Consider the following 27,139-nt stretch of genomic DNA (forward strand, 5'->3'; position numbering starts at 1 on the left):
AGTTCTAACTGAGCGGCTGGCTGTCCGGGAGGACAGCCACACCCAGGTGTTTGACAACTGCATGACAATGAAATTCTGCATAAAAGGTGAGGATTTTGAGACTACAGACAGACTCGACCACTGGAACAAGACACCCAATGAAGAGGACAAGCAGAAATGCCAGCAGCACCTTCCAGGTTCGCGCAAGCGCTGGTGAAACCTTGCAGCTGTGCTGACCCCCTTTTCACATTGACAGGGAAGATCCACCAAGGACAACTTGCTCCCTTAGGCTGGTGGGACCAACTAGCCTCGAGGCCCGCTTCATTTTGGTTTAGACCCCCATCCCCCGTACTTGCCGAGACCTTCCTGGGCTGCAATATCCAAATACCCGTGGGTACCTGGACCATCAAGTGCATCGTCTTCCGAGGAATGAATCCGGCTGAAACTTTGCAGGCATCCATGGGGTCCTACAGAAACAGGAATTCTTCATCACAAGTCCCCTCACCAGATTTCAGGACCGAGTGACTGAGGAAAATCCAACCGGGATATTCGTTCCTCCTCAGCACCGAAATGTTTAATAAATACTAAAATTTAAAAAAAGGGCCCTAAAACCACGAAGAGCTGCTGAAGTGAATAAAATCCATTGCTGACGAGTCCCTCTCCAGAGTGCTGCCGCAAGAGCCTGCTAAAGGCCCTCCCTTTCGTCGCCACGACCAAGAAGCAGGAATCTGTTTTTTTTGTTTGCATCACTGCATCAGGAAGGAAGCCAGGTGGAAAGTCTTCATCTTTAAAAGGTACTGTGGAGCTAGGGGTGTAACTACTTTGTGCCATTTTCGGTGCTTCCTGGCTTGAAAGTGCTGTTTTCACCCACCTAGAATGGACCTCAACTCACTTGTGCAGGCCTGCGTGTGCACCATCAGCTAGGCGCCTCTTGAGCTCCCTTCTAGAACTACTGACTGCGATTAACTTTTTCTCTGAAGAACTGCATCAGAACTATAACTATCCACTTGACTTCAGTTATCCTGGTTCCCTAAAGGCTCCTCTTCTGAACCCTATTGGCTTTGGCAGTGCCGGTTCCACCATAGGTTTTAAATTGTGTTTTCTGCTGAGAAACAGACTACTAGATCCCTCTGGGGAAAAAAGCAGACTACCTACATCCCTCTGGGAGAAAAGACCATTGTAACAGTTAACTGTTACATATAACTGAAACGTTCCCTCCTAAACTCAACGTGTAAAGGTGATAGCTTAGTGCTAGCATTGATCTTTATTGATGTCACTCCATGTGCTGGAACTGTGTAGCATTCTTATATTAATTTCAATCCATCTTCCATTGAATGTCATTGCTAGTTGCTGCATTTTTAGTTTGATTGAATTGCTGTCTGTATATCTAAATAAATATTTTGATATAACTAAGTGGGTGTTTACTTGGATCCTTGCGTTTACTCATTTGAGTGCACTGCTCTACAGCTCACATTACCCCTCCAAAGATAAAGCCTGGCTGCTCAGCCACTCTAACAACTTGTGTAGTACAGGCCTAGATTAAGAGTTGGGTCCTTCATACCAAGCTTTAAGTCGAGTTCCACACCAGTTGGACTTCGTACCCAACATCAGTCAACCGCGATATTTTGCTTCTGAAAGCCCAAATAAAGCCCTATTTAAATATCCAATTATGTACATTATTTCAACGCAAGCATATTTAAACTAATGTTCATTGTGTTCTTATATAACACACCCAAATAAGAGTTTGCTTTCATGCTGAATTTAGCATTCTGTTCACACGATGCCGATGTCAATCAATAACCAGGGAATTGTCTCACATTAACAATCGTTACGAGGGTTGGAGTCGAGGGTTCGAAATTGGTGGGAGCTGGGAACCATTTAGTTCCTGCTTCTACTCTAGAGGAGCCAGATTAGCCCAAAACAAACAACTACCAGGAACTCATTTTAGCTCCCATGGCCAACTGGTGCCTTACACACATGATTTGTCACATGCCTGTATTACTTTGCATTCTGGAACTTGTATTCATCCATTCAAAAAGGTGAGAAAGCTACAAAACTATGTTTGCTTACCATATTTCTAAAATGATTTATATAGTAGTCAAAATGTTTTACTAGGATTTGTGTACTGTTCAATTCACTTTTGGATAACAGAGTATTCTTGAATGAAAAACAAACACGCACTGCTACGAAATAGACCTGAGAAGATAATGCAGGCAAGTACTAAATTGCAGACTGGTCTCAAATCCAGACTTTAGCACTTAACTAAAACGTGTGTGATCCTGGGGAAATAAAGTGTATTCTGCAGTGGCTTATCTATGGAGTTTTAATGAAAAATGTGCAATACCTGCATATATATAATGATCTCATGATTAAACTGAACATGTGCATTGTTATTAATTTACAAAACAGGAATATTTAAATTGCATTTAGCGTATTTTGTTTAGATCCGACCACCCCTCCACACCCACTACGCAAATCCGCAGGCCAGAGTAATCTCGTTTGCTTTTTTTTATTTGCAAACGTAGGCAAGTCTGGCTACCCAACAACCTGTTATTACCACTTTTTAGAACAAATAAATTCAGCAAAACAGAGTAAAGTCTACACCTACACTAGACATAATGGAGAGGCTCCCTTTTGCAAGGTATTTTCAAGCTATCATTTAAAAGCCGGTCGTCACTAACATGCCATGGTAAGCGAACTCTAGCTGGGAGATGGAAAGCATACTATTTGCTTTTACAAAACGCCGTGGATCACGAATTCTAAACGGGATCGAACAACTGGGAGCATCTGCAGCATGCGTAAACAGAGACCCCTTGCTAGGATCCGACCCTTACTTAGCAAAACGAAGACGTTTACAATGACTCAGTATGAACCACCAATTCTGTTCAAATGATACACCATAGAACATTTGTAATGTTGATATAGGAACCGGCTAAACTAATTGAATTATAACTTGTTCTGTAGAATACTTAGAAAGTGGTGTGTTTGTTACACACTAGGGCTCCCTAGAACTCTCTGGGTTCCACTTTACCAACCACTCAACCAAGATGGCCACCACATTCACACAACAGCAAATGTTTCCGTTCCAGTCTTCCACACAAATCAATTACATCCACCAGCTAGGTAAACAGTAGGGACCCAGAAGTACCACGTGGAGCATAGCTTGGCTCATTTGTTGGCATTTGCAAAAAGGTACGAATTCAGTGAATTTGAATCTAAACTAACAATATAGAACACGTCTCCTAAAGCGCATAACTTGCGAGCGAACACGACTTCCAGGCAAGTATCTCTTTAGTTAATTTCCTCTAGCACTAAAACATACGCCCGTTTTATAAAACCACCTCGTTGATTTCCTCCTCTGAATCCATGTCCTCTTCGGAGCTGTCCTCCTCCCCGGAATCGTCCATGTCCTCCTCCCGTGGCTGCTGTGCCTCTCCCAGAGCAGGTTTCTTTGGTCTAGACGCCATGCTTCTCGCAGCAAAAAGAACGGAGAAAGCAAGCCACCTCTTGGATAGACATGGAAAGGAGACTGCATTATCCAATGCGTACACTTATTTGGGTGACGGGTCGGCCTGCGGACAGCTGCACGAAGGGGTGCCATGTTGGGCTATTTCCCGCACAATTGGGCTACTCAATCCAATTGTGCATGAAATTACGGGTTGGCAATGTTTGGGCTATTTTGAACGGCAATGCTTTGACAGAGATTTTTTTTCGAAATATCCTCGCTGTAGAGGTGGAAGTGCAAAACAAAGAACGGCTACTGACAAACCAGTTAATGTTCGTTTTAACGTGCTTATCTTTAGTTTATAAGGGTAACGAAAAGCGAAAGCTGGCTAAGAGATATACACGCGCGTAGCGCAGGCTGGGGCTGCAGCTCGGCCCATTCAGTAAACCCTTGTTATGCAGCTACTGGAGCCAGGACCTGGGCAGCTGCGCGCTCAGGCCGGAGTCCTGACCGGTTCTTTGAGATACCGTAAGTTATTGATGGGTACCTAGTAGCACATGCCAAAGTTGCCACTTCTTCGTACGTCACATATTTACTTTCTTTCCGATTTAGTTATTGGAAGTTTTAACATTTCGTATAGGGCTACACAAGTCCCACATAGAAGATAAAAGCAGGACCAAAAGCTTCTCTATACTAGCGGAGGACATGTTTTTAATGTCCTTTTATTTATTTCAGCATGAATCGAGAGGCAAAATACAGAATACTCCCCCTGCAGCGTTTGCTTAGAAAGTGTCCTGAAAGACAAGTTTTAGTCCTAGGAACGCGAGCATCCAGTGCTACTTGTTTATTTGTATTCTAGAGATCAAAGACAGTTGGTTCTCGTGTATTTTAACTTTCACGTCCACAACACTGAGCATTAACATGGGCAGTCGGGTACCGCAGCCGCTTGCCCCCCACACCCCCAATCCCCCCGCTACCCATCGGTGAGCTACCGACCATCCTGTTGCAGCTCACCGTGTCTAAATCACTGAGGCCAGACCAACTTCTCCATTTGTGGCATAACAATGCCGCAGTTTTACTATCGCACATTTCACACTGTCACTGCAAACCAGACAATAACATATTCAATACTTTATTCCAATCCAAGACGATTGGCAGCACCTTTTTGTTTACGCATTCCTTGGCACCCCCTTAAACCTTCATATATTTCCAGCCAGCTCTTTTTTTACTTATCCATTCCTTTCCACCATACTTAGGCCACCACTCCCCAAGGCTCCCAGGGCCTGTCGGTCTGGCCGAAACACATTGGCATCTGCCGCTGATGGGCTGCAGGGAGTGCCGTTATGCTTTTCTTTTTTACACCAGCCCAAGCTGGAAGCTGACAACCATTGGGGGGGGTGCCGCTCCTCTTTATACTGTACAGGCCCCCACTGTGTTAGGTTACCTGCGAGGGGGTTAGTTTAGGCACTGCTCGATCGCCTGAGTTACTGCCAAAGCAAAAAAGTGGTTTCTACCCCATCCCTGTCGAAACTGGCCTCCTAGTCACACCCTCGCCCTCTCAGGGGGTCCTCAAAAGTTCAGCAAAAAAAGGTACCAGCCCATATCTGACAGTTGCACCTCATCCTCTTGATAATAAGCAGGCACTCCTAGATTAATAAGCCCATTCCTGATTGTTAAGAAGCCAGCCCCCTTGCAAAATTTTGACATAGCCACGTTCAGCTTTTTCCTGGACTTTTCAACTGCTGCAATTGACTTGGCCTCACTCCATAGAAACCTAGGAATCGTTTCTAACCACATCAGTTCACAGGCCCCCAAGTTCTTACTGAATGCCCACATGGTGCAGTACATTTCGCGCACAAGGATCCATCTCCCCAACCAGGCCAGGTAATTCCCCCCCCTAGATGGATAACCAATATGTCGGGAGGGCCTCTCTTCTCCAGTAATGCTGCCACTGTTTACTCCAGCTCCTCCCACCTCATTCCTTCGTTACCAAACCATAGCATGTCTGTGTTGTTCAGGGCCCTGTCTCTTCCATGCCTCCTGGTGTCCCACCACTTTGCCACTCTTGTTATGAGCGAGTGGCCAATCACCCATACTACCTTTCTTTCTTGTGTGTGTGAGAAACCTGAAGGTGTCTCCCTAACTAGTCCCTGGGGGTCTATTATCCAGGTGGCCAGGACACGGCCACTGCTATTGGATCCAGTTCCTGGAGGTGGACCAGGGAGGGAGGATCACCTGGATGGGGGGTTCTTCGGGGAGTGGAAGTGGGACACCGATGGGTGAGACGTGGTATCCCCTCTCTTATGACACATTTTTCCCAACCTACCCCGTAGGATACTCGAACACTCTACCCCCCTTTTCCGACGCAAACACTTTCGCATTTATCACGAAGGACGATGGACTAAGACCCAAGCCATTTACCTGACATGTCCGAACACAAGGGTTAGGCAAAATCATGCAATTGACCAGTATCACACACACCTGACAGCCCTTCCCCAAAGGGATAAGAGGTGGGTGGAGCACGAGAGCACAATACGAGCAAGGCAGACCGCACAATGAGAGAGCTAACTCAGCACATCAGTTCAAGAGGAGGAGAAAGGCGACGCAAACCGAGATGGTGACAAGGAGAGAAGCGACCTTGCCCTTCCTGACCAAGGCCCGTGAACCCTCCACGGAAGGAATGGTAAGACCGAGAACAATAGCCAGCGTGTGTTGCAGCAGATGTCAACGGTACACAGAGCCCTCCTCCGCTGATAACCAAGCCGGGGAGAGATGCTTGTCTCAGTGGTACCAACCTTGACTGCAGATAGAAGAAAAACCAAGCGGTTTATCACAGCCGGTGAGTCGAGCAGATAGTCGATAAGAAACCGAATGTTATGACTCTGGAAATGCTTTACAGATATATTACATTTAAAATTAGGTCGGTTCACTGAACCCTTACCTGATGGAAGGTGGGTACAAAGGGAAGTAATGAGGAGCCTTCCTGGCTCCAGCCCTGTCCCTGAGAAGGAGACGGGGACATGGGAAAAGTCGGGGAATCCCTCCTGGTAAAGAAAACCTGTGAAGAGTGGATCAGGGATGGATGTCCTGAAGATTCTCAGAGGAACTTCAAAGATCGGTTTTCTAACTTTTCCACGCAGTGCAGGGATAGTGAGGTCTACTAGTGTATTCAGTTTCCAATCCAGCTCCCATGTAGCGATAGAGAAGAGAGAATAAAGGGTTTTAGTGTATGCTTAAGTTCAGAAATGGAGAGAGTGAGAGTCAGGAATTAAGGAGTAACTCTGGAAGACTGTTGAGGATTGGGCTTACCATTTAGAAAGAACTCTCATCACTTTGGATGGTGCATGTGTTGCGCAATCAGGAATGCGATGAATGTGTTGCGTGTTGTTGCAGTTCAGGGTGATGATAAATTGCGATGGAAGTAGGGAATACGTGGATGGAAAGAGCTGAATTCTGCTGTGCTGGTAATGTTGCCGATGCAGAGAGTATTCTGCACACGGAATATGGCAAGCAGACCTTTCAAAGAATGCCGTTCCACAAAGTGAAATGTTAATACAAATACGCGGTGCAGACTAAATAGTCACGCTCCATGCGCTAAGGAATCAAACTAATGATACAGTCAAAGGAGTTCGAAATGTACACAGGGCTTTCCAAGTATGCCGTCCGTGAATGCGAAATGTTGATTCACAACCCTGTCTCTTAGGTTACAACTGAAGAAAGAGTCAACAAAGTTTTTACACATGGTGTTAGTTCACACAATGTATAATAATGGCTGGGTACTCGGTTAGCGCGGCAGAAAGCCGAGATGCTAACTTAGAAATAGAGCAGGGAGAGAAAGGCAAAAGGAAGGTGGGAAGGGGGAGGCAGGAAGAAAGAAAGAAAGAAAGGAGCACTTACTTGGTCCACGGGTCCGGCAGCTAGCAAGCAGTTAGATTCTAAGTAACGCAAGGTCTGCTGTAAATGTATTGTTGTATTGTCTTTAAAGCAGGAGACACAGTGGGCATTTTGAAAACAACTAGACCAGAAAAGTTGAATACAAGGATTGGGCCTATGGGCTGCCATGTTGGTTGGGGTAGGAATGGAATTACTTGTGTAATTTCCATTTCTTCTGTAGGGAATATCGATACATGACACCGAACTGTGTTGAACGAAAGCAGCCAACGGCTAATTGAACTCTGAAAGTATAAAGAACTGTTGATACCATAAGGGAGAAATCCAGCAACAGAGGAGTCAGGCACCAGGTGGGTGCTCACTCGGGGAAACTCTGGCAGATTACCCGATTTTTTTTTTTGTTGAAAACTACTATAACCAGAAGGTCTTGGGAAAGGCGAGAGATGGGTCAAAGTGGCCATACTGTGGTCTAGTAAAATCCTCTGTATAGTCGCAAGGCTTTGACCAACAGAATATTGGGAAGTGAATCCCGCATGAAAGAGTTGAAGTGATTGACAAAGTTGGCAAGAGTGAACCCGAAGGAGGGATCCCGATGAACAGGTCCAATATACAGTGTGTTGACCAGACTGAACCCGGCAGAGGGATGTCCACAGTGAACTGTTTTAAAAAGACATTACCGGTTCTCAATGGTGATAGCATTCAATCGTCTGTAATCGACACAAGGACGCAAGTCGCCTTCTTTTTTGGGCACAAAAAAGATAGGGCTGGCAGCTGGAGAACAGGAGGGCCGTATGTGACCTAACCGTAGAGCTTGCTGGATGTATACGTTTAGGGCCTGTTCCTCTGATTGCGATAAGGAATATATTCTCCCTTCGGTATCAATGCATCAGGGACTAGATCAATGGGGCAATCATAGGGTCTGTGTGGTGGCAAATCCTCTGCCGTGACTTTGTCAAAAACCGTTAGGAAGTCGTGATATTCACTGGGGATCCCCGCCAGTACAGCACCCACAGTATGTGGTGTGGTAACTGTCAGGACTACATCTTCGATATGGGAAGAGGCCATAGCTCCAAGAATGCTAGCAGGAGTGGAGAGCGTCTCAGGTTCCGTTAGACAGTAATGTTGACAGATCTCGAACTCAAAAGTAACCTGTCCAGTACCCCAATTGATCAACGGATTATGTTGTCTCAGCCAAGGAATGCCCAGAATAATACCGAACTGTGGTGTCGTGATGAGATCAAATGAGTGTTTCCTTATGGGTGTCCTGGATCACCACTTCCATAGGGGCAGTTTGATGCTTGATCGAGCCAGAAGCGAGGGAGGTACCATCCACTGCCTGTACTGGTTCTGGGTGTTCCTTCTTGATCAAGGGTAAGTTGAGATTGTGGGCCAGTGCAATGTCTATGAAACAGCCAGTGGCCCCTGAGTCGATCACTATGTGTATTGGGTGTATATAATCCCTTGTAGGTTTCAACAGGGCCTGGACTACAATAGGCCTGATAGGACCAAAGGTAGGCTCAGTGGGGGTCAGGGAAGTGCTCGCCCGTACCCCGGGTCTCGGGGGCGAGCCTTCTGAAAAAACGGATTCTTATTTCTTGGGCGACAGGGGCATTCCTTCACATAATGCCCACTGATTCCACAGTAAAAACAGGCATTATCTGTTCTCCTGTGTTCCCATTCAGCCTGAGTTATGGGACTCTGAATCCCGCCTATTTGCATGGGTTCATGATTTGTGTTTGCCAAAGGTGGTTGACTAGAAAGGCCGGTCTCTGCCCTATGCTCTAATCTACAAGCGTCTACCTGCAGGGTTAGGTCCACTAGATCTGAAAAGACGGAGGGAAGGGATGGAACCACAGAGAGGGCGTCTTTCATGGCATTACATAGACCTCTGTAAAACACAATGGCTTTTTTGTTCTCAGGCCATGAGGTCTCTGCAGCGAGTTGGTTAAAGCGGGTGATGTATTCAATAAGTGTCTGTCTACCCTGGGTGAGATCTAGCAGTTCCAGGTCTCGGGATTGTGCCTTGTATCTAGTGTCAAACACCTTTGCCATTTCGTTCACTAGAAGGTCGAAATCATATAAAGCAGGTTGATCATTCTCCAATAAGGGGTTCGCCCAGGTAGCTGCCACACCAGATAAGTGGGAAAGGAGAAAGGCAGCCTTAGTGACAGAATCGGGGAATGCTTGGGGCCGACATAAAAAATGGAGTTTGCACTGATTCAAGAATGTGCAGTACTTCCTGGGATCGCCCTGATATTGTTCTGGAGCGGCAAGAGGGAATGGGGTTAGGAGTACCAAGGGAGTGGGAGTAGTAGAGGGAGTGGAAGGAGCCGGATCTTGGGGGGTGGTGTCCCCGAACTCAGCATCACCGGGTAGAGGATAACGGGAGCTCTGTAAGGCATCAAGACGGTGGTGGATTGCCGTCGTGGCTGCGGCCATGTCGGTCCTAAGTGCCGCAACTACTTGCATTAGAGCGGTCACAGGGTCCCCGGCGGAGGTATTCATGATCTGGACGACCAGAAGGGCTTCACAGTCTGTTCTGTTCTTGATGGTCGTGCAGATTAATGATACCTCCGTCCCCAAGTACCGCACAAGTAGAAATACCAATCACTACCTGTGCAATCTTCGAGGCCACAGGTGTAGTGAGCCATCAATCTGGAACCAGGAACGCCGGAAGGACCCCCTGACCACTGTAAGGCAATGAGTGATTAGTCAAATGATGCAATTGGGCAATAATGCAGTATAAGGACAAGTCGTAGCAAGGCTTACCTAAGTGTAATGATGACAAGGGCCTTAATGGGAAAGATCAACATCAAGGGGTCAACAGCAGAGTCAGTGGCGCTTGATTCAAGCGAGGCTTTGGGTAGTGGGAAAACACCTGGGCCAAGATGAGTTGTACTCGAGGTAATCCTTTAGCAGTCCAGCTAACAGAAACAAGGTCAAAAACCAGTAGAATCTAAGAGCTGAAAAGTTGAATACAGAGGATGATCCAAGTGCAGTCCAGTTAACAAGTATGAGGTCGGAATCCAGTAGAAACAACGACGTTCAAAGCAATGATCCAGCAGTTGACGGATGCAAGGAGACAAGAGAAAAACAATCCCTGTAACGTTCCGTGGTCGTAGTACCTAGTAATCCAAGAGTATCCAAGACGCCAAACAGTCCTTACGAGCAGCAGCTGTGAAGCACTGTTTCCGTGTTTCCCGATGCTTTTAACTGCGCAATGCAGTCACATGATGCGGGTCACGGGGAAGCGTGTCACGTGATTCGTGATGTTGAACAAGGCTGTTGTGGATGCTTCGTCACGTGACGTGGAATTCTCCGTGCACCCGGGCCGCAGCATCAACCATGTGGGAGTTTCCATGGTAGCTGCCAGCGGAGGGAGGGTCGGAAAACTCCCGGAATGCCAACAATGGATCTCCCCTGTCTGACGGGACGTCGCCGCTGCTTGTGTATATGAGCTTGTGAATCACAAGTGCCCTGGTGGGTGGTGGTCGCTGTATCGGGTAGGTGTGGGCCAATTGGTGTACCCGTAGTATGTATACCAGAGTGTGTGCTGGGAGACGTGACAGTTTTGCTCCAGAACCCTACCTTGTCTCGTGCTTAAAACGTGGGGAAGGGAGAACCCCAACTACTGCATCCTGACTTATTATTTGTGAACACTTCTTTCTTTCTTATGAACATTATCCCACACTTCTTTTGTATTTAGCGTATGGATTGGCAATAGGCTTTTTTTAGTATAGGACCTTTTTATTTGACAAAACGCCAATAGGACTACCTTATTATTGTTTGATGGTCGAAGCTTGCTCCCATCTTAGATTTAGGTCTAGAATAGGCATTTTTCCAACCTGCCTATACAGTTTAATAAACATCCTTTAACTGTGATCACTTGTGTCTCTTTTCTGTTGCCACCATGTTTTCCTTACACATGGCATCCCCTACATGGGGTTAAAGACATAGATACATACTTTCAAAGGCTAGCTCTACATTCTGTCAGCTCTGATGTACTTTTTGTAGGCCCCTGATTTCCAGCACCCAATCTCTTTAATCACCTGAACGCTGGCCCTTGCCCCCGCTGCCGTGGAGGCCGCTCCTATTCTGAATGAGTGGGCGCCATACTGCTTCGGGTACCTGCCCACTCTTTTCAATACCATGACCAACACTGCCCTGAACTGAAAGACTGTCAGTGGCAGATTTGCCGCGCCCCTGGGCCTTGCCGCCAAGAAAGCTTGTAGCAGACATACCGGGCAGCAGCTGACCTCTCTTATGGAGTGCACCCGGACCCACTGCCCCTACCCAGCCTGGTCTGTCTTTGCCCTCCTCAGCAGCATGGCCACTTCTTGTTCCTGCAGTACCACATCCATTTCACTGAGGACGCCCTGGCCATCCCCTGCTTTGTTAGCCGCCTCCAGCTCGCTAACACTAAAGAAAGCCAATCTGAAAGCTGCTCTGAAGAGGCTGGTCTCATAAGCTCCTGAGTATATGGCCTCGTTCATAATGGCTGCCAGATCTATTAAGGTGATGGACTGCCTGTGGTCCGGCTCACTTCCTTCCATCCTCTCCCAGCCCTTCATGGCTGCCTTCATGACCTCGCTTTTAGTGTGGTCGGCCTCCCCTCTGGTCATGGTAAAGAAAGCCACTGACGCTAATGTGGTGGCTGCCACGCACTGCTTCTTCTGGCCATGCAGGCCCCTGTTATGAACTTCAGCATCTCCTGCTCCGTAATTGACCCACTGGGCATTGCTATCTCTGGAAATCAATGTACCTGGGGCCACCAAATTGTCCACAAGTGTCCTCGGAACCTCCTTGCTATCCCCCATAGCCACTCCGGTGCCACTGACATCTCCTCTTCTGCACCCGGTATGAGCTGCCTGAATCTCTGTCACTGAAAATGAGACAAAGCATCAGCTATACTGTTCTGCACGCCCGGGATATGCCTCGCCCTCACCTCTGTGTTCAGCCTCAACCATGTCATTGTTAAAAACCTTAGCAGGGCAAGCACTAATGGGCAGCTAGCTGCGTCACTATTCACTACCTGCACCACTGGCAGCTTGTCGCACCACAACGTGATCTTCTTATTGACCAACCTCGCCTGCCGTAAGTGGAAGCTGACTGCGATGGGCAACAGCTCCAGGAACGTTATGTTCTCTGTCAGCCCTTCCTCAATCCATGCCCCTGGCCATGCTCTCACGCACCAGCTCCCTGCCAGATATGCTCCAAACACCACGCCACCTGAGGCGTCTTTGAACAGCTCAATCTCTTGGCTGGACCGCCATGGCTCCCTCCATACTGACACCCTGTTGTACGAATTCAGGAAGCTATCCCACACTTGGAGGTCTCTCTTTACCCCCGCCCCCAGCCGCTCACTGTGGTGGCAATGTGCCAGCAATGTTGTCTTAAGGGCCAGTCTTCTTGCAAAAATTCTGCCCGCTGGGATCTCCCTGCCTGCAAAGTTGAGCTGCCCCATCAGCTTCTGCAATTCCACTGGGGTCGCCTTCTCTTTCCTTCCGAGTTCTCGGAACAGCCTCCCAGAACTGTTCTACTTTTGCAGCTGGTAACCTGCTCCTCAATGGTGTCTCTCTGAATACCCAGGAAAGTCAGGATCGTGGTTGGCCTAACAGTTTTCTAGCAGTTTTCTCCCCGCATAGGGGACCCAGTTCATCAGTCAGATGCTCAAAAGCCCTTAGCACAGCCTTCCTCACTGCTCATACCCACAAATAGGAAGTCCTCTAAGTAGTGCGCCTCCCTTGGCCCTGCACACCTACTTCTAACTGCCCACTCGAGGAAAGTGTTGAACAGCTCGAAATAGTGGCACGTGATTGGCATGCTCTTGTCGAAGTAGCGAAGTAGAGCTTGTTTTGGAACCGGAGCCCCAGCATCCTAAAGCTGTCCGGGTGGACTGGCAAAAGCCGGAATGCTGACTCAATGTCCGCATTTGCCAGCAGCGTCCTCTGCCTGCCTCCTTCACCAGGTCTAGTGCCTTGTCGAAGGAAGTATAGTCCACCGAACACTGGTCCGAATCAAGCCCACAGTTAACGGATGCCCTAGGAGAGAGAGTTTATCAGCCTGAATTGCCCCTCCTCTTTCCTCAGGACCACCCCTAGTGGGGACACCACAAATACTTTGAACTGGGGCTTCATGAAAGGCCCCTCTATCCTCCTTTCCTTGCTAAGTTTCATCTCCACTATCTCCGGTTTGCTACCTGATGACTTCAGGTTTATTGGGACCCCCTGCGGTGCACATTGATACTAGGTATCCTGAAACCCTCTGAAAACCCCCCCCAAAAGCTCAGCAGCAGCTAGCCTGTAATGGTAGGAATTCAGCAGCGGCCGCGTTGTCTCAAGCTTGATTGGGGATGGAGCTAACTCCCCCACGCTAGGTATCCCCACCTGTTTGCTTAGCCTGCCCCCTCTGCTTGGGGGCCTGCTGATCCTTAATTCAGTACTGTGCGGCATTGTGTTTTCCCCTGCATCACTGCATGCATGCCTGAAATTTCAGTTTGCCCCCCACGTGCAGTTCCCTTTATCAAACTTCCAGCAGGTGGTGTCCCTTCCAGATTTGGACCAGGCACCAACCCTGCCCCGAAAGGGCCACCTTCCTCTATCGCTACCGTCTTAGGACCTGGTATTTCCTCTCCCCTGGTTGCTGCTGCTTAGACTATCATTTTATGGCTATACCCTAACACGTCGTCATCCCAGTTCATGCTTGGAAACATCTGCATCTTCAACCTCAACCCTTCATTGTACTAGAGCCAGGCGTTGCCCCATACTCTTCGCGAACCTCATGTATGCGCTGCTGGTAGGTGATGAGCGCTGCAGCGTCCCCACGGAACTTCTCCACCATGATGGCAGTGTACCTCCTGAAGGCATATAACCAATTAATGATGTTCCTTTCATTCCTCACTCTCTTCCAGCCATCATTCCCGTCGTCCTCTTTCGTAGCCTCCTTTACTATGTACAGCCCCACCTGCTCTAGCTCGAGCGAGTTAATCTGTCTATGAAGACCTTGCTCCAAACTTTTTCCTTGATATCCAATGGCAAGGGCCACACTAAGCCGGCAGCCCTGGTGATCAGTGGCATGCACCCTGGGCCCCTCCTGATCCCTACCGCCGATGCTCCCTTTTCTGTTCCTATCGAGCCCTGGACGACCCTATTTTCAATCCCCCACGCTTCCCCAGGAAAGCCTGCTGGTAGGGGACCAGCTCCCTCCCTTCCTGCTAGCCCTCCCCCAGCTTAGCTCGGGAGTTGCCCCCCCCCTGCACGGACTGACTGGATGCTGCTGTGCTTGTGCCGCCACCCATATTTGCCCCGGCCTGTAACCGCTAGTTATCCATGCAAGCATTCACATTCTCGACTCGCCTGTCATGCAAACTTTTCAGTGCTCTCTTCACGTGTATCTCTACCATTTTTGTGATCCTCTCACACAATGCGTCCTGTTCTGCCACCGCCATTAAGGCCCCCAGTGCCTTCTTAGCCTTGGCATTCGTATGCTGCTCCTGCTTCGGCACGTCCGTCTCCCCACTAGCTTCCGCCACCTTCCACAATGCCTTCCTGGCTTTTTGTGACATCTTGGCTGCTGGTGGGTCGTTCTCCTCCATTCCTTTACTTTTTAGCGCAGCATCCATTCTCCAACGCATTGGAATAACCATCCGGTGTCTTGCTCTCTTGTCTCCTTGGGCTCTGTACACCTGCTTCAGGGGGTGTGTCTCGTATGTAATCCTCTCCCTCAGTGTCTTCCAACACTACCAATGTCTCTTGCTCATTCTCCTCCTTTGACATTGCCTTCGCTGTGAGCCAGTCTACTCCTCTGTCCTTTGTGGCTGCTCTGATTCTTCTCGCAAGGTCTGCCATCTCCTCTGGGGATTCCATTCCTTGTTCACTTCTTTGGCCTTTAACAATCATTTTTTTTTACTTCTGCCTCCGCTGAATGCTGGGGCCTTTGTGCCTGTTGCTTGCCGTACTCAGACTGCAAGCATGCCTATATCCATTGCTTATTTTTTCTTTTCCCCAAAGCTCTGTGACGAGGAATATGATTGTGCCTGTTTAATCCTTTTGTCTTGTTCCTCATCCAAGATGGCCACCGTTCCTTATCCTCACTGGCACTGTCCTTCTTTACTTTCTGCTGCCCGTGTATGGCGGGCCTGCTCGCTAGCCCCCTCCAAAATGGCTGCTGTGTTCTGTGTCCTTCTTTTGTTTTGTTAGCACTTGATTTTCACTTTCCTAAAATGGCAGCCACATTTTAGGGCCTTTCCTCTAAGCCCACGTGTAGTCTCCCCCTCTGGGGTTCTTCACTGCACTGCTCTGTCTCCCGTCTGCTTCCGCTGGGCCTCGCCTTTAGTCACATTGCATGCACATCCACCGATGCCTGCTCCGCCTGCATAAGGATGCTTTGCCCTTGTGGCCTTTGGCTTCTGCTCCCTCTGCTTTTGCCGCTCACACCTCCGACATGCTGAGCGCTCACCAGGCCACCCACCGCAACTTTCCGTTTCAATGATCTGGACACATGCTCTACTTTGATGGAGACTTCCTGCAGCGTTTCTTCTCTCCCAGGGCCTCCCGACCAGTATAACCAGCATTCCTTGCTAGCGGCAAACTTGCACAGTGTTGGAGGAGTCGCCGCTGTAGTGCTGCTGGCCAACAGTAAGCTCCTTTTGCTAGACTGTCCCGCAGTTGGACCTCCTCGCTGGTACTTGACTTGCCCCACAACGCTGACTTGCTGCAGGGGGAGCGGGCGAACAAATAGGCCGCTCCCCTTGCATGGTCCCTACTTATAGGGACCATCTTTATGACCCCCACTTTCTGCGCCTGGCTACTGCAGCGGTAGGTGGTACGGGGGGAGCTTGCACCCTCCATCCTGTTATGCACTGGCGTAGCGAGCCCCTGCGTTGCTGCGACATGGGCTTTCCTCTATTTTTTTTTATCTCACACACCGCTGCTGAGTAAGCATTTACAGATTTTGCGTGGGCCTTGCCCACTCAGGTGCCACCCTTTCTACTCCTCTAAAGGTGAGTTGCGCATCTGGATTGTTAGTCGGTATGTGCAGCAGCCATTTTAAAATGGAACGTTTAGCATAAGTATGTTATCTCTAAAAAGTAAATACTTAAATATTTACGCAAGGCGTTTTTGTTGTTTAAGACATAAAATCATTTCCAGTAGTGCAATCCTTTCACTGTGCACATAATCATTTACGTGACAGTTCTAAATCATTAAATACTTAGACTGCCTCATACCCTTTAATAATAATAATCTTGCATTTATATAGCGCTACGAACCCTCAGGTATCTGAGCGCTGCTTATTATTACCCACGGTGTGTGGTGCTCATTTATTGACCTCGGAAGGATGAAAGGCTGGGTTTGGCCCTGCCGGGATTCAAACCTGCGTTAGCAAGCTCTGCACGGATGTCAAAGCGAGCGCTCTACTCGCTGTGCCACTTGACCGGCTTTCATATAAATAATGGCAAAGTTGTTATGCAAACACGCCTCTCGGTGGTTGTGCAGTAACAATGAAATGTAATCGCTTTTGTGATGGCCGATGACTCTACGAGTTAATATTGCCCTGTCTTACAGTTCATGGAGGAGTTTGACTTTTTTCTGCCTTCTATCTCTATGTGAGAGGAGAGAGTGTGCCTAGCTGGTGAGTACATGTGGTTTGGTCCCCTTTAAGGCGGCAGTGCACAGACACGTCATTGCGCCTTCCAAATAAATAGGCACAAGCAACAACTCCTGTGTCCATCTCCCTGCTTTCATGGTGCATGTGCCCCATGTGCAAAACATAACAATGGCGACTGGGAGGGGTGAGGGGGGCAGCTCATGGTGCATGATCTCACTGTGACAACAGAACCGCAGATTTGTGCCAGAGCCGCCTATGCATGGTGTGCTATACTAGTATCGGGAACCAGTGACTGCTGTGTCTCTTCGCTGACATCACAGTGATCAGGGTGTGGTGGGGGCGGTTCCCTCATTCAGTGCCCACAGAGGTAGTGATCTGCCCGGCACTCTGAGCTTATGGAAACATTTATTTGTTCTCCTGAAATAAACAATTTTTGGAATTCTCAGCCAAAGGCTGGGTAAACGTGGAGTACCCTCCACTCCAACTTCTGCCATTTGCTGGCGGTTTGCCACAGGAGTGCAGCTCTGATTCAGAGTGCTTGTGCGCCCCTGGACAGCCTTCTACAGCCCTGCCACCTGCAGTGGCATACCCTGAGCAGTGCCATGTGGCTGCTCTGGGCAAGAGCAATCTTATGACAAAAGTCATACCCCTGGACTTCTGTTGTGGGCCAAGTGTAAGTCTTTTATGGTCCATTCTTAGGCAATCATGTCAGGAGATGAAGGAAATGACCCTGAAGCTGGCAGACAGCCCTGCCAACATGGTTCTCTGGCTCCCTCTAACTGAATTTGCCATTGAGGGATCCCCGCAAACCTGGGTCCATGCTGAAACCTCTGGATAGAAAGGCTCAAAATGTACTCTGATGCCACAGGTGAGCTGAGTGATTTCTCTAAGAAATCCATGCTTCTATATTCACAGCGGTTATAAAGTGTTTAAGACCCTGAGACCAACTGACAGTTCCTATGCTGCTGCCACAGCAGCCCTGAGAAAATACTTTACCCCTGTTGCTAAATGTCGATTATGAAAGGTTTGTGATGAGGTCGGTGAATCTGAAAGAAAGCGAGAGCCTTGATGCTTTTCACAGGAGGATATGCCAGTTGGCATCCACCTGTACATTGGCCATCGTGAAGAGGATGTGAGACAACAGCTAATACAAGACTGCCTGTCAGTGAAGATGAGGAGACTGATCCTGACAGAGGCAGGCATAGCACTAGGTGGCATTCTAGAACTTGGCCAGTCGCATGAACTGGCGGACGTCAAGGCATCCAAAATGGACGCTGCCATGAAGTCATTGAAACTCGAGGAAGTTGCGGTGGGCAAGCAGTCGAACAAGCCGGGGAAGAGACCCAAATAGAAAAGGCACATGCAAACTGTACGTAAACCTGCATGCCCACAATGTGGGTATGATTTACCACATGCAGGAGATTGCCCAGCCATGTGGAAGATGTGGACTCCCCAACCATTTTGCATGTGTCTGCCGCGCCCTGACACCGTTCACTCACCCAAGAGGGAAAGAAAGACCCAAACAACCATTCCAGAAACGGGGCTAAAAAGTAGCACTTGTAGAGCCCACGGAAAACGAAGATGAGCAGCCACAGTGCAAAGGAGAGGACGTGGATATATTCTTCATTTCAAGCGTATTAGAGATTGGAAGCAAGAAGAAACACCAGCCGAAATGTGTCCTAACTATTTACAACACACACACGTCAGTGCTAATTGACACTGTTAGGATTCCACCAATTGTCAAGATTCCTCCTGTTCTCCGACACATGCGATCAATGGTGCCTCATTTGGGACAGACCGTTTAAAACGCTCTTCAAAAACACCTTTCCTACGGCTTTGGAAGTTACTGTGGCAACGTTGGAGGCCGTTACACAAATTCGATGTCACGCATCTGTATACAGAGTTGCCAAGGGAATGGCCGTGCACACTATCGTGTGACATAGAGCGTAGCGTGCGTCGCCCCCATTTTAGATTTAACGCCGCTTTCAACCTGAAGCTAACTCTGTCATGACTGTTATAACATGCCAATACAAAGGAGCAATTCATTCGAAAAGGTGAGGTTATAAACCAAAGGATACACTTGGCTAGAGGCAAAGAAAAGAGGAGAGTATCAGTATCTCATCAAAACAGGATGGAAAACCCAGCAGAGCATCTACCAACCTAGGTGCTGTTGTATCTGGGTCTGTTAGTGGGTACAAAGGACCTCCTTCTGGTTTCCCCTAGAGGGCAAAAACGAGAGAGGAAGGAGTTGGGTGCTTGGTGTTCCACCTCCCCCCGAACTTCCCACTCCCTGCCCTGCCTTGCCTACTGAACATCAATCACTATGGGTCAAGGTATCCTTATCTACGGTTGGGTTGGCAGTTCAAGGAAGAGTCTGGCGTGAAAAAGAGCGGGCAACAAATCAAGGAAGGGTAAGTTAGTAACGGGAGAAACCAGATCGGCACGAGGGCCAAACTAGAGTTGAGTCGGTGCACACTCCGTTTTGCAGCAAGGCATCCCAAATGCCACGTGCACATGAACAAAACCAGGAGGAGAGGAACCGGGGTCGCAATGAGGTAAGTAGCAGGAGAAAAGGTAAGAATGCCTTGGAGCGGAGGAGCGAGTATTCTGACTCGCACTGCATGCAAGCAAGGTCCACAAGGAGGCTGAGGTCAGATCCGTGCGTGAAGGTAACGATGACAAAACAGAAGGCAAAGGAGTCCAGATAACAGGCCATGGTCAATCAGGGAATCTGGGCGTAACAAGAACAGTGGGCGAGGCAGCAGGAATTTCCAGGGACAGATGGGAATTTCCAGGGACAGATACTGTTCGGCAACAGTAATTTCCACGGGAGAGAGAACGCACGGAAAAACTAGGAACTTCAAATCAGAAACTTGAATCAGAAGCGCCCGGGTGCTGGATGCACCGTGCTTTATGGGAACACACAATCTGGCACTTGCCAGGAAACGCTGCGTATGGTGTCACGTGACCCCGCCTGGCGTGCCGGGCTGTCAAACTGCATCTGGTAATCGGGACGCTTTCCCATGGCAACTTCCCAAACGGCCTCCAGCGCACATAGAAGGGGCTGGCAGCTGATCTGTTGGCCATAGAATGGAGGAAACGCAGTGATGCGTTCGTGTGACTGGGTTGGCAAGGGGCTGGGTGGCACGGCAGGCATGACAGTCAATCAGGTGTTCAACAGCGAGACATGCCAGGTGGCATGCCTTCTTTGTTCAATTTTTACGATCACCTTCCGTCCTGCTCGCCTACACTCCAAGGCTGACGCCCTATCTTGCATGCACGAAATCCAGCCCACGTTCAACCAGGACTGTTCTCTTCTGCTCCCCAACCAGGTTGTGTGTGCATACACTCCACAGCCCTCGCTCAGGGATTCCCTTTGTGAGTGGCTTTCGACAGAACCGCCGGCGGTGTCTGACTGCAATATGGACGTCCTCCATTCACTGCCCTATATCCAAGGGAAAATATACATGCCCAATGTTGCAACCAGACAGACTGCCATGCAGTGGTGTCACGATTCTACTATTGCTGCCCATCCATGGAGAAGGAAAACTGTGGAGCTGCTACACAGGTGGTGCTGGTTAACAACCATGCTTAAAGATGTCGGGGCGTACATCTCCACCTGTGCTACGTGTGCACAATGTAAATCCTCTTTGGGTAAACCTATAGGTTTATTATGACCACTCCCAGTACTCGACGGGCCATGGCATAAGCTGTCAATGGACTTTATTGTTGAGCTTCCTTTGGTACAAGAATATAATTCTATATGGGTGGTTGTGGACTATGTTGCTAAGATGGCGCTCTTCGTGACCTGTTTTTGAAATGTTTTTTTGTTTCTTTGTACTCCCCTCCATAGTAATAGATAGAGGTTCACAGTACACTTCTGGAAGGCTTTCACTTCCTCCTTTGGTATTGATAAACACTACTCGAGTACCTATCATCCGCAAACAGATGGCCAGACTGAACGGTTGAACTCTCCCCTGGAGCAGTATCTCTGCTACTTAATCATCCAACACCAGGGGTCTTGGCTATCTGTGTTAAGCTCTGCTGAGTTTGCCCACAATAATTCTGTTCACTCCGCCACTAGTTCATCACCCTCTATGGTCAGCACCCTCAGGCTTTTCCTTTAGATCTAGTTCTGCCCCTGGACAACCCGGCTGCTCATTCTTGCGTTCGGGATCTGGTCGTTCTGCATCGGGACATCAAACAACATCTGGATGATGCCAAGGAACGAGCCAAGGCGTTTGCAGGAACTAGCCAAGGGGTTTGCAGACGCCCATCATAGCCCTGCACCTGACTATCAACCAGGTATGTTTTGTGGCTGTCCACTCGGAACCTGAAGATTCCGTGCCGGAAAGCACTGTTGCCACGGTTTGTGGGTCCCTTCAAGATCAATGACGTCATCAACCCAGTGGCGTTCCGTGTTAATTTGCCGTCACAGTGGAAAGTGCATCCGGTGTTCATGTGTCATTGATAAAGCCCTGTCATCCTGACACACGCTTACCTCCTCTGCCACCTCTTGTCACAGTCCATGGTTCTGAGGAATACGAGGTCAATGCTATACTGGATACAAAACTATGCGGGGGGGTGCATTTCTATCTTGGCGATTGGAAAGGTTATGGGCCAGAGGACCGGACCTGGGAACTCCTGGAAAACGTCAGCACCCCATTGCTCCTGGCACGTTTCCATGCTTCCCGGGGGATGTCTGGTTCTTTGGGGGAGGATGCTGTTAGGATTTCACCAGTTGTCAAGATTCCTCATGTTGTCCGACATATGCAATCTAGGGCGCCTCATCGCTTATTTGGGACAGATAATCTAGAACGCTCTTCTAAAACACCTTTCCTACGGCATTGAAAGTTGCTGTGGCAACGTTGGAGGCTGTTACACATCAGACATCACGCATCTGTATAAAGGGTTGCCAAGGGAAGGGCCGTGTGCATTATCATATGACGTAGACTGTAGCGTGCGTCGCCTCCTTTACGGATTTAACACCGCCTTCAACCTGAAGCTAACGCTTCTGATTGAAGTTGCGTTCCTGTTCCTTGAGTTCCTTGCATACTTTTGATTTCTTGTTTCCCTGTTTCACGTCCCTGGACTGTATTGGATTTCTGCTTTAATAACTTGCTGCCCGCTCCACGCCGACCTCTGCATTACGTCCCTGGACTGCCTTGTTACTTGTCCTGTTACCTCGCTGCCTGCCTAACGCCAACCTTTGCATATCGTCCCTGGATTGCCTTGTTTATCGATTGGAAACCCGCTGCCTGCTCAACGCCGGCTCAGGACTGCTTGCAACTTCCTCTCAAGCCTATGCATGGACTAGAGATGTAATCTAAACACTGGTGCACCATCCGGTCGACCAGATGTCCTTGTGCCTTCGGGAGTCAGGTCCATACTAACTACCCTTCTCCTCTTGCGAATGTTGTTCCTTTTGAATTCTGAGACCTTCCCCATTCTGTGACTTCCAGCTACACCAAAACTTCGGTAAGATTTGCAACCCATCTGCTCATACTCTTACATTTTTTATCACACATGACGTCTAACTTCCGTTCTACTGTTTTAGTAATCCAGAATCTTGGAGGAGCCCTGGTCGTCACTTCCACCACCACATACCCTAAGTCACGTCTTCACGCAGGCGGTTCATCTTACCTTAAGAGGTTAGCCGCTCTCTGTTTTGATTTATATGTTTCACGTTACCATCACTTTTGCTAACAGCTGTTCTTTCTGATCTACAGCTGGCGTTGTTGGTGGTGCTTTTTAGCCCTGCTCTTTCAATTGATTAACCACTCTGTTAGTAATGAATAATAGATGGGTGCATTGATAGTAGGAACACATTCCAGGTGAGAAGAACCAGGCCTCCTCACCTGGGTTACTGTGGGCCAGCGGGAGGAGGAGCTGTTATTGCATTGTTGAGTCGTTCATTGGTGAGTTGATCAAGTTCTGAATTTGTGAATTGCAACACACCGCCGCCTCAGTTAATGTCATGGCTGATGCACATAAACACAAGAGAATGTGCACACTGGGAATATTCAATACTTATTTCTAAAGTAATGGAAGGCTGAGCTTCCTGTACCTCCAAATGGAGGTTCTATTTTGTTCCATATTTTAGGATTAAATCAAAAAATGGTAAAACAACCATCATGAAATGTCAACCAATGTTTAGCATATCTAATGACATTTAATTACATCAGTATATGCCCATTTACAGGATTTAATCCAACACATCTAATACCATTGAATACTGACCATTCCACCATTGAACACATTTGTTTTGACTAAATGGACTGGAATGCTGGCAAATACAAAAAACATGAAAAAGAACACATTAGTAATACTTAAGTATGGTACTAAGATCACAACACTACCAAAATCTAACAAAAAACCATCTTCTCATGAACAAATGCAAAGGTAGTCAGACAGGCAACTGCTGTGTATCTCCTGCTAAATAAGACACCAACTATATAATCTGATGCAAATGCTTAGTGTCATGCTGATCTTAGCATGCAGATTTATGTTTTTGCGTGTGCCTTTACGTTGTCTGGTCCATGTAGTATTGTAGAGTTTCTTTGCATCCAGTTATTTATCCACGGTAGGAAATGTAAGTGTACACCAGAGGACTGGGATGGTCCCCTTCTAAACAATGATCGTATAGCAAATGAATATGACCCAGAAAAGAAATAACTTTTATCTTATACATTCTTATTTATAAATAGGTTGTATGCAGTTTTGCTCAGCTACGGTGCTGATAATGAAATTAGTATTAATCAAATGTACTACGATTGTGACCTAGTACGCCCATTACAATGGGAGCTTAATGTGTCAGAATATTGGCAGTGTAGTGGGGGTATGGTATGGTGTTGGGTGGATAGTGTGAGGGGTCAGAAATGAAAGGCGGAAACAAAGAGGTCTCATTCTCAACATTAGCCATTTTATTAACAGAAAGGGGTTTGGATAAAGGCCTAATCCTAACATGAGCGCCCCTTACTATGAAACTAAGAAGAAAGCATGATGCCCTTATGGTCAAAATCAATCTGACCCTCACAATAATACATACAAACAAAATGTGCAAGGTAAATGTTTCATAATTCAACTCAACAGAAAAGATAATTCAAACATAACTTCAGCAAAAACACTTCTTGCATCCAAGGGTTGGTTCCGTTCTCCTGGATTATTTAAAGCAAACAATTCACAATGTTCTGTGTCAAAACCAGTTTCTTAAAGGGCTTAACAAATGTCTTTTACCTAAGACTCCCCTCAAGATGGCAAATCAATAATGTTCCTTCCATTAGACTGATTTATAAAAGAGACTCTTCTAGTCTTTCAGAATGGCAAAACCAAGTATATTTTCTACAGTGTTGGTTTGAATAAGGTAAAGGAAAGTCTTTGCTACTTTTCACAATGGCAAAAGAAAATTATTTTTCACTAAAGAGATTCAAGTATGGAAAAAGGCAAATCTTCTCAAAGTTTCTGGTTGACAAAATGTTCAAAGGAAACAGGAACTCAATATGACCAAGCCTCTTTTCAACATACCAATTTACCGTGAGTTTCCTGGTATACTTTCCTGCCAGGAAACTCATCAACTGAAAACTCTTGATATCCTGCTTTGCTCTCCTGCCAGGAATATCCCCCTTTTGACTCATTTAGATCCGCTGGTGTACTCTCCTGCCAGGTATCCTTGTCCAAAGTCGGCTTCACTACCTGATATCCTTATCAGGCTTCTCTGTACCTCACCTTCTCATTAAGTATCAAACAACTGTGCTTCTTCACTGGCACACTTTTGGTGACTTCAACTGTTACTTGTGCCAATTTCCCTCAAAGTGATATCCAATATGTGAGGGTTTGTTCAAGCTTTTTCTTTCAACAATCTCTCTTGACTCTTGGCAATGCTTGTTCCAGGTTTCTCCCAACTGACCTCTTAAGTCAGGAGAATTGCACCTTATTTGTCTCTGTTGTTGTTTTGGCAGTGTCTCTTGGATTAGGCAATGCTGGTCCAAGGTTTCCCCTAACTGACATTTCATGTCAGGAGAATTGCACCACATTCTACTGTTCCATTTAGTTCTATTAGGTCAGCATTGAAAAGTACTTTTAATATCCTTTTCGCATATCCGCGGTCCCCTTTGCTATAAGGCTGACTCACTGGTTTTTCGTGCAGCGGTTGAGAAGTGGTCGCGAGGGGCTGGCTTCCCTTTATTGTCAGTCTCGTTAAGTCACAGTGTCGGCTCTTACAGCCTTCGCTGCCAAGTCCAGCGCAGCTTTGCAGGACCGCATCTCTGTACATAGCTCTGCTGCACACCATGTGTTCTCTCTCACCCGGAGCTTCTCTCCTCCGGTCCTGAGTGCCGCCAATGGACTTCTGGCTAGCTTCTCTTCCCACAGTCCTTTGCAGGATTTCCTCTGTCAGCGGTCACGCTTCCTGCTCGGCGCACTCTGCAACCTACCTTCTCTCTCCATTCATGTTTTATTAGCTGCAGGTGATTTGGGGATGTAAAGCAACCGCGCAGCTGATTAGATTTGTGACAACTAGACTGTGCAGTGTTGTCAAGATCATATTTCTTCCACATACACTCCTTGCTCCTCTTCCTCATCACAGTACTTGAGGTTTTTTGGGACTTAAGTTTCAATGGATTCTACATCACATGGTTTAACAGTTGCAACAAAACTACAATCGCCATAAACTTCAGATGTTTCCTATGTTTTAGTTTCACCATATCTACATGAAGATGAATGGAATTTTGGTTAAACAGAGTATTTCTCAGGGTTCTAGAATCAAATGATTTTGAATAATGGCAGCAAGCCATCAAAAAGCCTGGAATTAATGGATCTTCTTCACAATAAAAAGAAGTATATTGCTTCTCCCCTTACAGCCACTTCTTCTCACGTGATCCACCCTCAGAATACCACAGCTAGTGTCAGGATCAGGTAACAGCTGCCTTCCCCATGCCACATGGGATGATACTTTAGACTGTGATTAATGATTACTCTGCACCATCCATCACATACCCTTCCCTTAATGTCTCCGCCTCCCGCTCTCGGGTTATTGGTTTTGAAGGAACCAATTGCCTTCCCCATGTAAGGAAGAGGTTTCTGAGGTTGAATTTCCCAATTCCAAACAGGCCTTGTCGATGGAAATCCTCCATTCTCCCATGAGTTAACTGGGGAATAAGGGGGAGAGGTTTTACTAAAGTTTCTTTGAAGCCTTTCTAAATTAGGAAAATCTGTTCCAATAATGGTCTCTTCTGGTAACCCTGGAATAATGGCTGCATTGATTTTAGTAGTCTCTACTTGTACCCTGGTAGTACCTGGGGTTCTATAATCCATTTGTTGATCCCATATACACTTGTAACTTTAATTGGGTTTCCTTTTGTAGGATATTAAATTAGACCTTATAGCAGTTGGTTTACTTTCTGAATCAGTTAAGGCTCTGTCTGGAATTCCATTGACTGTCGGAAAAGCATGAGTCTTAAATATTTTACTAGCAAGATAGAAATTACTAGTAGTTTCCACTTCCTCCGCATCTTCATCTTTCCCCATCAGATATCTGATCTCCATTGGTTCTTCTTTTTATTTGATTGGCAATGTTGTGCTAGATGTCCAGAATTCCCACATGAGAAACATACATAGAGATAGATTTTTGTAGTCGTACTTCCTCTGGTCTTATTTCCCCTTTAACTATTCAGGGTCTCTTTTCTCCCTTTAAAGATTCTTTTATTATAGTGTTAGCTACATTATTTTGACTTTTATCTTTGAAAGGGGTACCCCACGGAAATCCCTTTATATCTCGTTTAACATCTTCTACTTTATGAAGGTTCCGAACCTGGTGGTTAGCTTCTACAAACGTGTGAGCTGTTTCAACTACCAAAGTTAAACTAGGTTTGTTCAACTGAAGAATAACATTCTGTAAATAGGGAGGTACAGAATTTACAAACTGATGGTTAGAATCTCTAATACCGCTGGTAAAGTTTATTTTCCTAGCCATAGAGATAATGTATTTTGTATTGTAGCTGAAAGTTCCACCTGCGATTCATTTGGATTCAGCCTAATAATCCTGAGTTTTTGTTTGTAAACATTTTCAATTTGTCCTACCTTTTTCAATAACCGTTATTTGATTTAATCAAAATGGGTTGTTCCGTTAGGATTGATTAAATGATATGAATTTGGAATTTCCCCATTTAATAAGGTAGCTAGATTTTTCAATTCATCTGCCCAGTGTAATTGTCGGATTAA

The 27,139-nt window shown here is 47.1% G+C and overlaps 2 protein-coding genes across 12 annotated transcripts in view; one reads left to right on the plus strand and one right to left on the minus strand.

Moving 5' to 3' along the window:
• BCCIP (BRCA2 and CDKN1A interacting protein) overlaps positions 1 to 3,504 on the minus strand; it is a 313,225-nt gene extending 309,721 nt beyond the window's left edge. Inside the window, exon 1 of one of the 2 annotated variants that reach the window (XM_069611493.1) lies at positions 3,321 to 3,504. In XM_069611493.1, coding sequence (XP_069467594.1) covers positions 3,321 to 3,446 — 126 coding nt within the window. In that variant the 5' untranslated portion in view covers positions 3,447 to 3,504. The remainder of the gene's footprint in view (positions 1 to 3,320) is intronic. The other variant, XM_069611494.1, reaches the window with a different exon arrangement.
• UROS (uroporphyrinogen III synthase) overlaps positions 3,081 to 27,139 on the plus strand; it is a 1,119,872-nt gene continuing 1,095,813 nt past the window's right edge. For 4 of the 10 annotated variants that reach the window (XM_069611495.1, XM_069611506.1, XM_069611502.1 and 1 more), the window contains exon 1: positions 3,796 to 3,952. The gene's annotated coding sequence lies outside the window, so the exon portion shown is untranslated. Of the gene's footprint in view, positions 3,259 to 3,795; positions 3,953 to 27,139 lie in introns of those variants that run through there. The other 6 variants (XM_069611496.1, XM_069611501.1, XM_069611504.1 and 3 more) reach the window with 3 other exon arrangements.

This window comes from Ambystoma mexicanum, chromosome 8, assembly GCF_040938575.1.
Source record: "Ambystoma mexicanum isolate Mex_15411 chromosome 8, UKY_AmexF1_1, whole genome shotgun sequence".
Lineage (NCBI taxonomy): Eukaryota > Metazoa > Chordata > Amphibia > Caudata > Ambystomatidae > Ambystoma > Ambystoma mexicanum.